Genomic DNA, 16,063 nt, shown 5'->3' with positions numbered 1-16,063 from the left:
TATTTTCTGCTTGAATGAACATGAAAATAACCTGTTTTTCAAAAAATAAAGGAAAGGTGTAAAACATTTTGAAGTGCCAGTTTTGAATTAAAGGAATGTTTAAACATTAGAGTGTTAAGAAAAAATCTCAAACTGATTTTCTTAAAAATACATGAAATGGAGGAAGGGCTGTTAACATCAATGCGTACTCTGAGTCACTGTACATGGGTGTTTATTTTGCAGTGGTTGTGATGGTGTGGGCAGTGGGTGATAACTAAATAAATGAAGACGTGTATAGGCAGGTGTGAATATTTGTATCCTTATATGTACATAAACTAATTTATTTGCTTACTTAATTGACATTTGGAGTAGTATGGACTCATAAGTTAAATAAGAATCAGGAAAATCGTTCATGGTCTATAGAAAGGTGAAGGTTAGATAATTAAGATAATTATATATATAATGTTTGCATATGTTGAACATGTACATTTTTTTCTGGATTGTATGAATAAAGGTTATTCAGTCATTAAGTCATTCATTTGTAGAGCCTTGTTTATGTGTTAACATAATTTTGGATGTCTTTGCAGCTGGGTGAGGACACATTCAACCGAGCAAAGCTGCTTAATGTTGGCTACACAGAGGCTCTAAAGGATGCTGAATACGACTGCTTCATCTTTAGTGATGTGGACCTGATCCCTATGGACGACCGGAACCTCTATCACTGTAACGACCAGCCAAGACACTTCGCTATTGCAATGGATAAGTTCGGCTTCAGGTAAGCTTATTATGGCAAATTATTTAACCCCTTGAGCTCGGCGGGTCTGGTACAGGGCCCAACTAACACCTGCTCATGTTTATCTATTTATAGAAATGGCAAAAAACACAGTCACATGGTGTTACATCCACATGTCTTTCATATGGGGCTTTAAAATTTCTAAACCATGTTTCAGAAGCTTGGTTTCCACCTGACATGTGTGACTCTGCAGGAGTAATGCAACAGCAGGTATTCATTTTTAGCCACACCCACTAATTGCAGCCATCATTGAAAATTAGAGGCACAGACCTTTCCAAAGAGGTTTTGAGGTAATTGTGCGACCATTTCAACTGGCATGCGTCACTGCTTACTCTGTTATTCTTATTTTTTGTTCAGTTTAGTGATATTATTGGTAAATTTCTATAAAACAACGGCTAAATCTTAGGAGCAAAGGCTTTGTCTTATACAGAAGATCTTCAATAATGTAAATCTGGATATTTGTCTGGCCAGATTCCTTGTTATGAGTGGAAAAATACATTTTTGCACTTTTAGCATTGTGAAAAAATATATAATTATTTAGTCCATATCTGCTTGAGTTATAGTCAAGATGTGGATCTATAAAGTTTATAAAGGGTTTTCATGGTGTTTTGCAGTGCTTATTTTTGGGGAAAAATGTTTTTTTTAAGTTTTTACTTTGTTTAATCACCTATACATCAGACATGGTGACATTTAAAATAGTGCTTCCACCTGAAAAATATTCCTCAATGCCTTTCTGTTATAGAAATGCAAACAATTGTATTTCCAATGAATAGATTGGGAGCTGCGCTTTAATTCACATATGTAATTTCAGGCGGTATTTGCTCCTGAGACCCTCAAGGCTTAAGGGGTTTTTCAAACAGCTCAGCGTATGGACCATGAGAGAATGAGACAAAAGAACATTTTTGGGAATCATAAGAAACCCTAATTATAAATAGTGTTTTGAATTTTTTTATTTTTGTGTCATTTTTTAGTTGCTAATGCCTTAATGCTTGTTTTTTTTTTTTTCTTGTTTTTTTTGGGGGGGAGGATCTAATAAGTGTATAATCTATTTAACTTTTTATTGCCCAACGTTTGAGAACAAATAATGAAAAAGTGACCAAGCTATAGTTATGAAAGGGTAAAAAACACGTTCAGTTAGTCATTGATAAGGTACTACATAGCAGATGCTAACTTTAGCCTTGTTAGCAATAAATACTTAGGGACATTATTTGCATCACTTTTTCATTCTTAATTTTCTACTGCATAGCCTTAAATGATGCCACAAAAATGATTACAAAGAGGTGGAGGCTTCCTCATTGTTTATAAACCCAAGTGTTGATAGCCTGGAAAGAAATCTTCATAAGTTTAAAGATGAGTCTTTAAATTTGCGTTTTTAAAGTTAAAGCAATAACCTTTATATCCAGGGCTAATAAGTAGACACTTATTTCTGTGATAGGCATAAGGCTTAAGAGAAAAACTCCACCACCTGCGAGTTACCTTGTTTAGCTCCAGCCAGTCAACTCAGGGCAGCTTCTTCTCCAAAGCCAATCATCTTGCAAGATTCCCGTCATATAGCTCCTGGCCAAACCTTTCTCTCCCCCATGCAAGCAAACTTTCCCCCATTTACCCTCTGGCTTATTCCACCACCAGTGTCTGGGCCCTGGGGAGGAAGACTAGTCTACAGTAATCCTTCTCTAGGTTACTCATCCAAGCGAATGTTGATTCACAGCACTAAAGTATTCTGCCGGGGCCTGAGCACCAAAGAACCTATCTTGTTTATGTCATTATCTGCTTTCATCTCCTTAATTCCCAGTCGGCCTCAGCAGATGGCCGCTCACACTGAGCCTGGTTCTGCTGGAGGTTTCTTCCTGTTAAAAGGGAGTTTTCCTCTTCACTATCGCTACATGCGTGCTTGTTGGGAGGCATTGGAGTCAACGAGTCCTCGCAATAAGCTGGTTGTCCTTAAATAGAAACATTTTAAAGAATATGATTGTGTTACCTGTATAAATAAACTGAATAATATTAATATCATTGCAGCTTTTCTCTGTGTCAGTCTCTCTAGGTCAAATTATTGTTGAGGAAAATTAAAAAAGTATGTGTGGAGATGTTATTGTACATTTGTATATAGTGAATGTTACAGTTACAATTGCATTTATAAAAATATACACAATAGATTAAATTCAGTTTATAGTGCTAAATTGCAACAAATATATAAGGTCAGGGGACTTTACAAACATCTTTTAAAATTTTGTAAGTGAACTTTTTGCTGTTCATGTTTTTATATAACACCCTTTAATAAGTCTAAAAAGATAATAACTGGTTATCAGCTCAGGTAACTAGTATACAGCTGCTTGACATACAGGCTATTTTTAGTTTGGCAAGTGAAACATCATTAGAAACACTATTGCCATATTGTAGCATTACAGCATTAGAATATATTGTTAGCTTACATTCTATACAATGGCTGTAAGTGTTTTTCCTGATTGAAAAGGTTTCCAAGCCACCAACAGTCTTTCTCTCAGAAATGGAAAAGAGTAGCAGTGTTCTTTCAGCCAGCTGGCTTGTAGCACTCAGTAATGGATGACTTTGGCCTCATGTTTGCCCCAACAAAACAAAAGAAAATGGCTCATAAATCCCAAAGGCTTAAGTAGGTTAAGGAGCTTGTGGGTCTCTTCTCTTGTTTATTTCTGCTGCAAAAACATTAATAAGTGACAAAAGAAAACGTCCAGAAGTCTTCTACTTAGGAATTTATTTAGGATTGTCATCTCCTGTATTAATGAGAATCTACCCCCAAGGCTTTGGAACCCAGACATGCTTTTAATATTTTTGTGAATAAGCATTAATACACAGTACTTTTTTATTTTTTTCCAGTTCCAGGTGCATTTCAATAACTGCCATTAAATATATTACATGTAGACATATATTTTTTTTACAGATAATTTTAAAGTTTGGTGACGAAAAAAGTTACCTTCCATTGTCACATACCATTGAAAAATAATTAATGCATCAGAGCAATTTAGATAATACATAATTAAACTTTAATTACAGATAGACCCTCTTATCCTAGAACCTCTTTCAGGGGGCCATCAAAAAAGAAAATTAGAGAGAAAGAAAACGTACATGTCTGATGAATTTAAATGCAAAGAAACCAGAGGCTACACAGCTCTGAATTATTGGGCCCTGTTTTATCTTCTGTCATAATGACACCATACCTGACCTCAATTATCTAAAAGCACCAAAAGTATTGATGAATAGTCTAAACATAGTCAACAAATGCGACCTTGCATTGCAAAAGCTGTTAGTGCTCTAGAGATCTCCATGTAAAAAAGCCTCCAGGGCTACACTGTTCTTGATTTACTGTAGGGTTCAATGAACTAATGCTATATGACAATAAAAACAATGCCAGGTTGTAAGCAGAAATGTAGCTGACATTCCTCGTTAGTAATTAATCAGCAAGCACTCAAATTAGTTTTACTAATGCTCTCTCCTCCTCAGTAACAAATGAGGATTTAAAAGGTGAGTCAGCAGGTTTGAATATGAACATCAGCCCGTCACCGTGGTTCTAACTTTACCGTTCTTAGTTTTCTGTTGTTGTTTTTTTTTGTTTTGTTTTTTTTTATCTCTAACCTTCACCAAAGAAAAAAAAACTTTTTCTAAATGTTAACACACGTTGGTTATTGGGAAAAGTATTTAGAGGTAGCCCTTTCTGGGTTCAGATCACCAAAATTATAATGACACAAGATTTCTAGGGCCTATTTGAAAACTATCCTCATTCGGTCCGCTGCTATATTTGACCCTGTCTAACATAGTGCTAACGGGACCATGGTGCCTCTTGAATACATATCATTACATGTTAAAGTCCATGTAAAGTAGCAAGAAATATGTGTTCTCACTGCAAAAAGGATCTGGAAATAAGTCAACATTTCTTAAATTAAGTTCATTTACCCTTATTTTGAGTAGGTAAATAAGATAATTTGCGAATTGAATGAGTACAATTACTCTTAAAATAAGACAATTAGATAGTATGCGCTTGCAATAAGACAATGCAATTATGTTTTCTTATTTTAAATGTAAATTGTTTTGCACCATTGGCAAAGTGTCTCACTTACCTCCTCAATACAAGAACAAATAACACTTATTGTAAGAAAAAAATGACTTACCTAGATTTTGACTTTTTTCCAGAGTTTTAGTCCAGAGAAATGTGCGTTATTAATCACCCAGCCAAAGTTGAATAATAAAACATCTGCTAAGCATGTAAAATTAGGTATTTAATGTCACTGGAGGGGAGTTTGCTGGAATGAACTGCAATGATGGCCATGCTAAAGAACATCCCATGTACTGTGGCAATTATTTGACATAATGCATAGGAAAATTCATAACTCTAATTTGATATTGAATAGAATATTCTCAATGTTTGTAAGATTTCTGTATAGTATTTAGAACAATACTTTTAGGACATTAATAACATGTTTTTAAAAAATGCCTTCTTCCAGTCTTTAATATATAGTTACAATTTAGCAAAGTTTTATTTTATTTTTTTGTAATTTAAAGACTTTATTTAGTGCTGTTTATCCCAGTGTATCCTACTGCACCTCTACCACCTTCCAATTCATTCATTCATGAATTAGACTTAAATAATATAAAGATACTTTTCCTGTCAGTGCTAAAAAGCTTTGCTATAAATTGCACTTTAGTGAGTGAGGCAGTAGTGTGTTGAATGGTCATATCCTTCCTGCATGTTTGAGTGTGCAGAGAAATATGTCATTCATATTCTGTAAAAACGAATGCTTAGATCTGGCTGTATTCAGATCTTCCATCGTAGTTCTACTTCATTAAGGACAAAAAATGCATTTAATATTTTTAGTTTTGTAACACATCCAGAAACTGCTAAATACTATATTAGTGCATATGCATGAGCCTAAATGTTAATAGTTGTATTTTAAAAGGAGCTAATCTCTTTCAAATCTGTTTTAACACTGGAACCAAATCATTTAAAGCTTAGAGGCTAATTTAAAAATTGCAGAAACCTTTTTTTAATGACTGTAATTTACAGTGTGTTGATATGACCTTTAAAGGCTGCTGCACAGTAAAACATTACTTCCAGCACACTGGGGGCACGGAAATCAACAGAAATCAATGCCTTTGGGGCTTTAATTTCGTGTTATGTGGAAAATCTGGAGAGCTGGAGAAGTGACTGACCTTCAGTTTGTGTGATGTGGTCAGAGCTTTGGGCCATGACAAAGTTGTGTTTTATAAGAATTCTATTAAAAGCCGAGAAAATTCCCCTGTTCCTGTTTTTTAGCATTATGGTTATCTTGTTTCAATTGGTAGATAATGATAAGGACTCACAAACAGAAAAACCTTATAATTATGAGCAGATAAGTCTTAGTTGGAATGCTGTTTGCTACTACTTTTTACAGATCAACCTTTTGTAAACATTTGCAAAAAAATCTTTGATTTCTATATTTTTTTCAGATATTTTTTCAGCTTCTATATGTTTTTTTATTTAAAATCAGTAAACTATTCCAGCTGTGGTTTTTAGAATGAAATTCTGCTGCAGCAACCATCCCTTTTTTTACATCAAGCTTTCAAACAGATGGTTTGTTGTTTATTTCCAGTATAAAATTAATGCCTTTAATGCTTATATTTTTATCTTACCATTCATCCTGATTTACTTCAATAGGCTTCTTTTAAAGTTTTGTAAATACTTTTATCTGTGCTCCCAAGGTCTTAGACCAAAACATGCAGAATCAAGGCTGAACGTTGTTTTTCAACACTTCAGGGTTCAGGATCTGGCTTAAATAGACTCATTCAACTGAGAGATTTCAGATCACACTTCTTATGAAAATAATCAATAATTTCCATCAAATCCTTCCACTTCTTAAATCAAACCAAACACTACATGCATGTCTCCATTCTTTCTGTGTTTTCTCAATATTTGCTCTTATTCTTTCCCAGAATGTATTCTGTCGAACACCCCCTCTCAAACACTGCTCCTGACCATATTGTTGTTTGGAGATCTTGTGCTAAAACATACGGTCTCATTACTTTCTGCTTGTCATCTCTCAACAAGGAGCTCTCACACGTCTGACAACACAGCGTACACACACGTAGGTACACACACACACCCAAAGCCGTCTGGTTAGACTCCAGGCGCCTCTCATGACACCCCCCACCGATGTACGTCCCACTCCACTAGCCTTGTGACTTCTGACAAGAAATAAAACTGCTTGTCTGCCTTTTATAGTTTGTCATGTTTGCAAGCACACACATACACATATTAACAAACTCTATTCCTATGCCTGTTTATTCATCAGTTAGAAAATGAATTCACCTCATTAATTTGCCATTCATACATGTGAAAACTCATCATTAGAAGCTTTCTAGCATTCGGTCTAACAAGGCAACTTCTTTCATAAACAGCCACTGATGAACAGCTTTTGCAGCCTGCTTAGAGCTGTTTTTTATGTATTTATTTTTTTGCATTTTGCATTCAGCCATTTTACATCTTGAGTGTGAAGTGAATTATCCTATTTAAATCAAAAGTCAGCTGTAAATTAGCCAGAGAGACTTAAAGCTGTTATTTATATGTAAACATTCTTAGTTAAATCTGCACATAGAGAGAGGCTCCTTCTAAAGTAGGAGGCAATATAGCATTTGCTGGATTAGTGTCCCCTGCACTTTTTCAAAAGTCCGCATCGGTTCCCCGCACTTTTTACTGTCCAAAAACACTTTACGCTACAGTACACAGACAATCGTTGAGAACTTGGACCAACCTGCAGCTCAAGCTGAAGCCCACTTCCCAGGGTTTAGACCACCCACAAGCTGCTGAATGACCCTTCATCTTTTCTTGTGTGATTGGCTGTCACCGCTGTCACTCCTGAGAACCTTAGTTTGCAAACATCTGATGCGCCATTGAATCAGGTCTGTGATTGGATGGTCACAGCGCTGCTGAATTCCTACACTCTACCGTAATTAGAACTGTAGGTTCACAAGTCGTTTTCTCTGCTTTCTGGTACGTTTTGGATTTTTGAGATATCTTTAATGGTCGAGGAGTTACGGTCTTGTAGAAAAACGTTGGTCCGTAAAAGACTAAAGATGTTGAGGGAATCTGCTACTGTAAATGAGGCATTTTTTTCATCTTCTGGGTGATGTAATCTACAAGGGTTGTAATGTCAGGTGTATTAATTTACACAAATCTTTGAATATGTGTCATGTGCGTGCATGTGTTTGGTTATTAGACTCACAGCCAGGATATCTGAAAAAAGAAAAGAGATATATAAGAGACGTCTTTAAAAGTCAAATTGTGAGTTACATTCAAAGAATTGTGTAACACCCCTCCTAAAACACCTTCACTGGCTCCATTAAGCAGCATATCCTCTACAAGATCGTCCACCGCACTATAAAGCTTTCAATAACCATGTAAAGTATATTTATTTTATTAAAAGTGCTGATATATCAAATATATTATTGTTATATATTATTATCATAAAAAAGGAAAAAAATACAATATTAATGTGATTTTATATACATATTATATATGTATTATTTATATAAGCTCATAATATTTTTAAAACTGTGTGTTTATATTCTACATGCACCATTTTGATTATATTCTGCACCACAAATTGTCCAACTGTCTACATACAAACACAGTTGTACTAATAGAAAACACGCTGAACTTATATATATTAGTTATATTAAAGAAAACTTGTGTCCCCCCCACTCCTGAAATCAAAATTTTGTTCATGCCCTGACATAAAAAGCAATTAGGAGGTACATCTCTATCCAATACTTATAATTTATGGTAAATGCCTATACATATATAGCTAACTATGATTCTGCTGCAACTTTTAAAGGAATTTCCCATTTCTTCAATATGTATATGTCTTGTCAAATTGCCAAGGATAAGATGACCTGATCTATGGTGTGTTTCCCAGACTGAACATGGGAATGTCAAAACTTATATTAGTAGGTTTTTCTCTTCTCCCTTTCTAAAAGCTCTTGATTCAGCAGAGAAGTTAATCCTCCATGAATAACATTATTGTTTGTTGATTTACTTTAAGAAATGTTTTTCCCTCACTGTTCATGCTTCCAATCTCTTTTCTCTCCATGTCCTGCAGGTTGCCCTATGCTGGCTACTTTGGAGGAGTTTCAGGGCTCAGTAAAAAGCAGTTTCTAAAAATCAATGGCTTTCCAAACGAATACTGGGGCTGGGGAGGGGAGGACGACGACATTTATAACCGGTAAGTGAGGAGAATTGCAGTGGGAGCTGAATTGTCTGCATGCGATTTCCTTTTCACTCCAATGTACAATAAGAATTTGACATTTTACTTTATTAAGCTTACCAAGCCATTTAACTCTAACCAAAAATAATAATAATATACCGTAATTTATCTGAATGTGGATGTATCTGATTGTTGAAAGACTTATATTAATATTGCCTGGATTTATTTATACTTTTTAGATCATTTGTGATACACTATACCTGAATTACCTTTGAATGACAATAGATATAACATTTTCCCAAAAACTGAGTCTTGGAAAGAGAGGATGTTGACTCTTTTAATCATTGTTTGAGCAGAGATCAGAGACAGAACAAAGAATACAATTTGATCTGCCTTTGACTTCCTCTTTACTTAGATAGTAACTAAATGGTATAGTGGAGGATCTTTGCAAATTTTTGAAAAGATCCGCCCTCTCCACTTAAAAAAAAAAAATGCACATGCACAACCATGTACCCGCTCACAATAGGGGAACGCTTATTAAAAACATGCAAGAGCATGCACCAGCCCATTTCTTGTTTGCCATTTCTGTTTAAAAGTTGATTTGCGATTTTTCCACTATGTCACACTCACCACCTGTAAGTCAAAATGGGGAGGAGCACGTAGGACGGCCTATTGTAAACATATCACCAGATTGATTGACAATTAGGAGGGCCACTTATTTTTATGATCCACCTGAGAAGAGAACATCCTTCACTATACCTTTAACAGGATGAAATGCTGCTATGTTGATTTCTCTATTCTATTTTATATAAAAACAAGTAGGTGTAATATTTAAACAAACTAAATTAGCCTTTTGAACTAAAAAAAGATAGGGAAAATCTGACAATGTAACAAAAAAGATTTTTTATTTAATAATTGAATTCAAGATCAAATAAAGTAAGAAAGACATTAAATAGTTTTCACTTGGATATCTCAATTTCTTTGTACTGTAATGTGATTTATAGAAAAAGTATATGAAATAAGACAAAGATAAAAAAAAAACTATAATTTACTTTAATTTTAACAAACCATTACAGATATGTTTAGAATTTATTTAAAAAACTGCATGTTAAAATAGATTTGCCCCTATTAATGATTAGTTGAAAACCATTCCTGGTATTGCAGCATTTAAAGCCAGTGTTTCTAAGCCTCAGTCATCAGGTTTCCTTCCAACCACACACCTCACTTACAGTCAATAATGGCTGATTAGCAGGTTTGTTACTGTCACATTTAGGAGGCAATACAATCATCTGTGTTTGTTCCACTGGAGCAGAAATGCAAGTACTTTTATCTGGACAGTGGCTTCAGATCAGGGTTATGAAACTAATATTACTAACAGGGTTAGCAAACTAATATTGTTCCTACTGATATGGTAAATGTCATGTACTTATATAGCGCCCTTATTCAAGTCAGGAGACTTGACCAAAGCGCTTTACACTACATTCATTCACCCATTCACACACACACTCATGGTGGCAAGCTACATTGTAGCCACAGCTGCCCTGGGACTCACTGACAGAAGCGGGGCAGCCGCACACTGGTGCCACCGGGCGCTCTGACCACCATCAGTAGACAATGCAGATGAAGTGTCTTGCCCAAGGACACAACGACATTGAAAGTCAGAGCCGGGGCTTGAACCGTCAACCCTTTGATTTCAGGGCAAACTCCTACATCCAACGCCACTGTCATTGGGGCGACATCATATTGTGATGATTTATCTTTAGTGATTGTCTCCTTACCTTAAGGTTTTTCTAGGTGGCCTTGGCTAAAATCTTTGGGCCCCGGAAGCCTTAAGGGCCAACTGATGGATCTGTGAAGGTTACCTGGTTAAACTTAATTTTCTTACAGATATAAATAGTTCAGAACTTTACATTTTTCTTCAAAGGGCAGAATATAATTATAAGCAGGTTCAAAACAATGTATTTTTTTGTGATGATTTGAGGGTTTTTTTAAACAAAGTTCTCTTGTCAGACGACCTACAGCAGCTTAAACAGTCAAAATAAATGTAAAGTCATTCATTATTCTTTATTTCTGCTATCACAAAAAAAAGTGGGACTTCAGCTAAAAGTGACATATGAGTTCTTAATTTAGATGATTTATTACAAGTGTTCATAGAAGGAGAATGATTATTTGATAAATTAACCTTTTGAAGTCGTCCAGTCAGCTTTTAATGTCAAGCTGGAGTTCACTAATTATGTTGCAGTGGGTGTTGGCTGGACTCAAATCTTGAGGAGCGTTAGATGTTTGACAGGTTGACAGGAAGATGAGTTGGGTCTCCCTGGGTGCATTCAGGCATCAAGATGACAATTAGTTTGATTAATATTGGACTCATAATGTTCTCGTACTTGGCGCTCGCTTTTATTACATGCTTAACATAGGATCTTGCGAATATCTTGGCATCATTACTTCATTTAAACTTTAAAACTGCTACAATATCTGATGCAGTTTTAAACATTCCCCTACATCCGTTCCCATAAACCCCCATTACCCAATGGAAAAAGTCACCTGGGTGTTTCTTTGCAACTCATCACAAGTCATCTTTAAAGGAAATTCAATGTCGTTTAAATGTACATTCAGCAGAAGGGGCTTAAATGTACTACGTAATTGTAAAAGACATACAGCTCAACACAGCCGGACGCCTCTCCACAGGCGTTGTGCCACTTCCATCTTTATTGTAGCTATATTCTGTATCATCTCTGTTTTCTGATCTGCTTTATGCGTGTGTCCCACCCTCACACTGTTTGGCTTATCTTTTCCTCTCAGAGTTATGATGTCAGAAGAGAAGTGAAAATGGAGAAAGGCTGTGTTTGACTGTGTGCGGCAAAACAGCGTTCAGAAGATTACTGTTGTTTGTCTGAATCTGGTAAGATGTGATAAAAAGCGATCCATGTAGGGAGACGCTGTGTGAGAGAAAGTTGTGTGTACTTATATATCTGCAATAATGTGCCAAACTGATGATAGATAGAGTTAAACCACTAAGTTTTTATTGGATAAAAAGAAGCACTCAGCCATTAGATGCTTTAGATTTCCCAGGAGATATTGGACTCCGCTTCCACTGTGCTTTTTTTGCCGTAAGACATGAGATTAAGTTGGTGAGATATAACAACATTTATTTCAAAAATATTAACTTTCTAACATTGGCTGTTTTCCCATCAATGTTTTTATGCACATTTTAAAGTATCCAATTTTAGAAACGCTGTTGGAAACAGCAAAACTTGAAAAACTCAGTTTTGCAAAAAAGGTACCTATCCTCATATGAGTTAGTTTTAGTTAATAGGCTAAACATGAGATCAAAACACAATTGCTGCAGAGGCCAGTTCCCAGAACAGAGCTGGCCTTTATTAGCTTGTTTAGTTTCTAATGCTGGTACCCCAGCAGGTAATGGCAGACAAGCTTACAGTATCCACAACTTCTAGAAGGTATGAACCATCTTTGTGCAAACACAGAGAGCCCTTAGCTTCCATAAGAGGTACAGTCTGCTCTGCCTCTTATTGTAGACAGCTTCACAGTTGAGTCTCAAGTCTAGTTTGTTGTCCTGGAAAACACCAGGATTTTTACTCCTTTGATACTCCTTCAACACCTCAAATTGAAATCCCTTCATGTTAGGTTTTCAACTTGTTCCTGTTACTTTTTAAACCCACAATAATCTTCCTTGTTTTGTTCCACCCAATGACTGCAGAGTTCTCAGAATTTTCTGAAGATGACAGGAATCTGTCTTTACGGAAAGTAGGAGGTGTGCAGAGTAAAAAGGAACGATGAGAGTACCGTCCCCTGTGGTTCTCCTGTTCTGCTAACTACTTGATTAGACAGCTGACCCTTCAGTCTAATGAAAAAGGAATAGAATGCTAATAGAAAACACAGATAAATAAATCAAGAAGATTATTATTAGGTTTCCTTGCCCACTAAGGCATGTGTTTTAAATAAAAACACATGCCTTAGTGGGCCATATGTGACATACATATTTTGCCAGGCAATTTATACTTTGCTTCTCTTCTGTCAGTGAGCCTTTGCAAAGCCATGGTTACATTGCAGCTCACCACCACCAGTGTGTGGTTGCGTGTTTGAATGGACCAATGACTGAAAGAGGTGTACTGTAAACCCCGTGGAGTTCCCTGACTGGTAAAGGCACTATATGAGTACATTTACCATACTGGATGTTAAATGTTTGCAACATTATTTCAAATGCAAGCCTTTCGACATTATTAAGTGAACTACACTGTTTGTGAGTGGGAAACATTTTTCACTGGCTTTTTTGCGTTTTGTTTTTCGATTAAATGGTCCATGGATCATAGAGTCCCATAGAGGCAGCTAGGAAAATTGGATTGGATGATTATGCACTAGATGCAGATGCATGTTTGTAAAATCGCCACATTTATTTACTGTTGTTTAATGGCAACATACCAGCTCGGACAGTTTCACCATCTTCATTCGGTTTGAATCCAGAGAACTCGCATACTGCGGATCTAAAAACAATTTCCATCTCTTTTTTTTTTCAAAATCTCACCTACTCTTCCTGTGGCTTGCTATTCCCCACTCATGGGGCACTTATGCTACACTCTGAGGTACCTAACAAGACCACGCAAGACCTGACAAGTGCCTGACACAAGAGTTCACTCCTAACTACACAAAGGAAATGAGAAGGGGAGGGGTGAATGGAGACTGATGCACCAGAGTGAAACCTTTTGTCATCCAATCTCTTTTGCAGAAAGAGAGAAAGACACAAGGAAAACACACAAGTGTAAACAAATGTTATTAAGCTCATTTAAAATTGTCAAATCTATCTGATTTTCCCATATTGCTCTTCTTTCTCTACATCTCCAGACACCATGTCACATCCTCTATACTAGTTTAAATGCAATAACAATTAGAACCTCCAAGGTAGCAACACATTCCTAATAACCTCTCTCCATTTTTCTCAGATGTGTTGTTCATGCTAGTTTGCAACCTCCACTTGCCATTAATTAAGGCAATGGACAGTATATAATATCAGCTTCTCATAAATTTATGCTTTGCGTAGCTTGACTAGTTCATTCTAAACATGAGGATGAAAATTCACCTAATTGACATATTCATGGTTACTTTCTGTTTTAGCGCCATTTGAAAGGTTGGCAAAAATACGACGGAAACAGCAAATGTCTTTATACACATACAGCATTTTAGGGCTTCAGGTTTTATAAACCCAACAGGAAACCTTGAATAATTTGCAATTTTTACTTGATTGCACAATGCCAATTGAGACATTGCAAACACATTATCTACCATACCTTACAGTTTGTAAGAAGTCACCGTTCATATTTTCATGTTTAATCTTACAATAGACCCAATTAGATTGTTTCAAGACAAAGTGGTCATCTTCTATCTAATAAAAGCGCATAGTTCTATAGATTGGCTAAGAGACATGCAGCCAAGTCATAGAATATGCAGGTATAAACACCAGGTATAAAAGATTTAACGGTTAAAGAGACATTTTGTGAGTTTTTACTGAAAAAAATCTTTAAAATGCTTTTTATTTGATGCTTTACAACTAAAAATATCGTTTGATGAGCAAACTGATACCTCAGTAGATCAGCCGCGATGCATCTATAAGCATGTATCCTATTGTCCCTGAATGTCTGATATTTGGTATTTAAATGTAAAACATATACATATATATCTTTAATCTATTCATTGCTAAGTAGGGGCTGCATAGTGGGGCAGTGTGTGACACTGCTGCCTTGCAGCAAGAAGGCTCTGGGTTCGATTCCCGGCCAAGGGTCTTTCTGCATGGAGTTTGCATATTCTCCCTGTGCATGCTTTTTCTCCGGGTACTCTGGCTTCCTCCCAAAGTCCAAAAAAATGACCGTTAGGTTAATTGGCTTCTCTTTTAATTGAATTCTCTAAATTCTCCTTAGGTGTGACTGTGTGCCTCATTGGTTGTTTGTCCTGTTTGTCTCTGTGTTGCCCTGTGATAAACTGGCCACCTGTCCAGGATGTAACCCACCCATCGCCCATTGACAGCTGCAGATAGGCACCATCACCCCTTGCGGACCCAAAATGGATGGACAGTGCCAAATGTGTTGATCTGCATAAGCATGTAGGTTTAGGTTAGAAACCTCTTTCCCCCTAAGTCACTGGTGGTGTAATGGAGGCTGGAGAACGAGAGGAGCAGAGGAGGCATATATATATATATATATATATATATATATATATATATATATATATATATATATATATATATATATATATATATATATATTAGATTGATGATATGGACATATCTATGTATATATATATATATGCAGTCAATAAATCACCCTGATCTTTCTATCATGGATTTCGGTAGACTTAAACAATCTATCCTGTGGACCTGAGTTGAATAGTAGTTTTATTGTTCATTACAGTCAGTTCTCTTTGTGATGCACATTTAGTTCTTTTTGAAAAATGATATAGTACAAGTCATGAACTCAATCTCAGTGTAAAATAACTGAAAGAAATAAGAGAACAGAGTTCAGGAGGAAGGTTATGCAGTGCTTTATTCGTAGAACTCCACCATCCAGCATTGAGTCTGTGTTTTTCTTTTTTTGTGGAATCAGTTAAGAGGAGATGCCCTTGAAGAAATACACATTTGGACAACCTGGTAGAAAAAGCACGTAACTGCTTTCTAATTGCTGAAACTAAAATCAAGCTGCAGCTGGAATTTTTCCCATGGCTTTGGACACGACACTAGATGAAAACATTACATACCAATCTTTGTGGCCAAAATTTTCTATAACCTTCTGTCAGTATTACAGCAAAAAAAAAGACATTGTCTATTTGAGCACTGATGACATGCAATAACATAGATGGTGACTCAAACCTAAAAATTAGACTAGTCACCCTTAGCACTGTTGTGTTACCTTAAAAAAGAAAACATTAGTCCATTTAAAATGTAATGGTGTTTTTTATTTCAATGACTTTATCAGTGCAGTATAACTAAGTATAATTATATTTTTTATTTGCATTTTCATAAATTTGGAACTGCTATACAAAGCAGTCAGACTAAATGCAATTTAATTCACAGGCGGTT

General features: G+C 36.0%; 1 protein-coding gene across 1 annotated transcript in view; it reads left to right on the top strand.

Annotated features, from left to right (window-relative positions):
- Positions 1-391: 391 nt before the first annotated feature.
- LOC119781275 (beta-1,4-galactosyltransferase 2-like) overlaps positions 392-16,063 on the top strand; it is a 50,171-nt gene continuing 34,499 nt past the window's right edge. The window contains exons 1-3 of the mRNA XM_038281687.1: positions 392-412; positions 567-754; positions 8,875-8,997. Of these exons, the coding sequence (XP_038137615.1) occupies positions 392-412; positions 567-754; positions 8,875-8,997 (332 nt within the window). The remainder of the gene's footprint in view (positions 413-566; positions 755-8,874; positions 8,998-16,063) is intronic.

This window comes from Cyprinodon tularosa, unplaced genomic scaffold, assembly GCF_016077235.1.
Source record: "Cyprinodon tularosa strain WSP-4 unplaced genomic scaffold, ASM1607723v1 ctg174, whole genome shotgun sequence".
In the NCBI taxonomy this organism is placed as follows: Eukaryota; Metazoa; Chordata; class Actinopteri; order Cyprinodontiformes; family Cyprinodontidae; genus Cyprinodon; species Cyprinodon tularosa.
The sequence above is the reverse complement of the archived record's forward strand: the minus strand, read 5'-3'. Positions and strand labels throughout refer to the sequence as shown.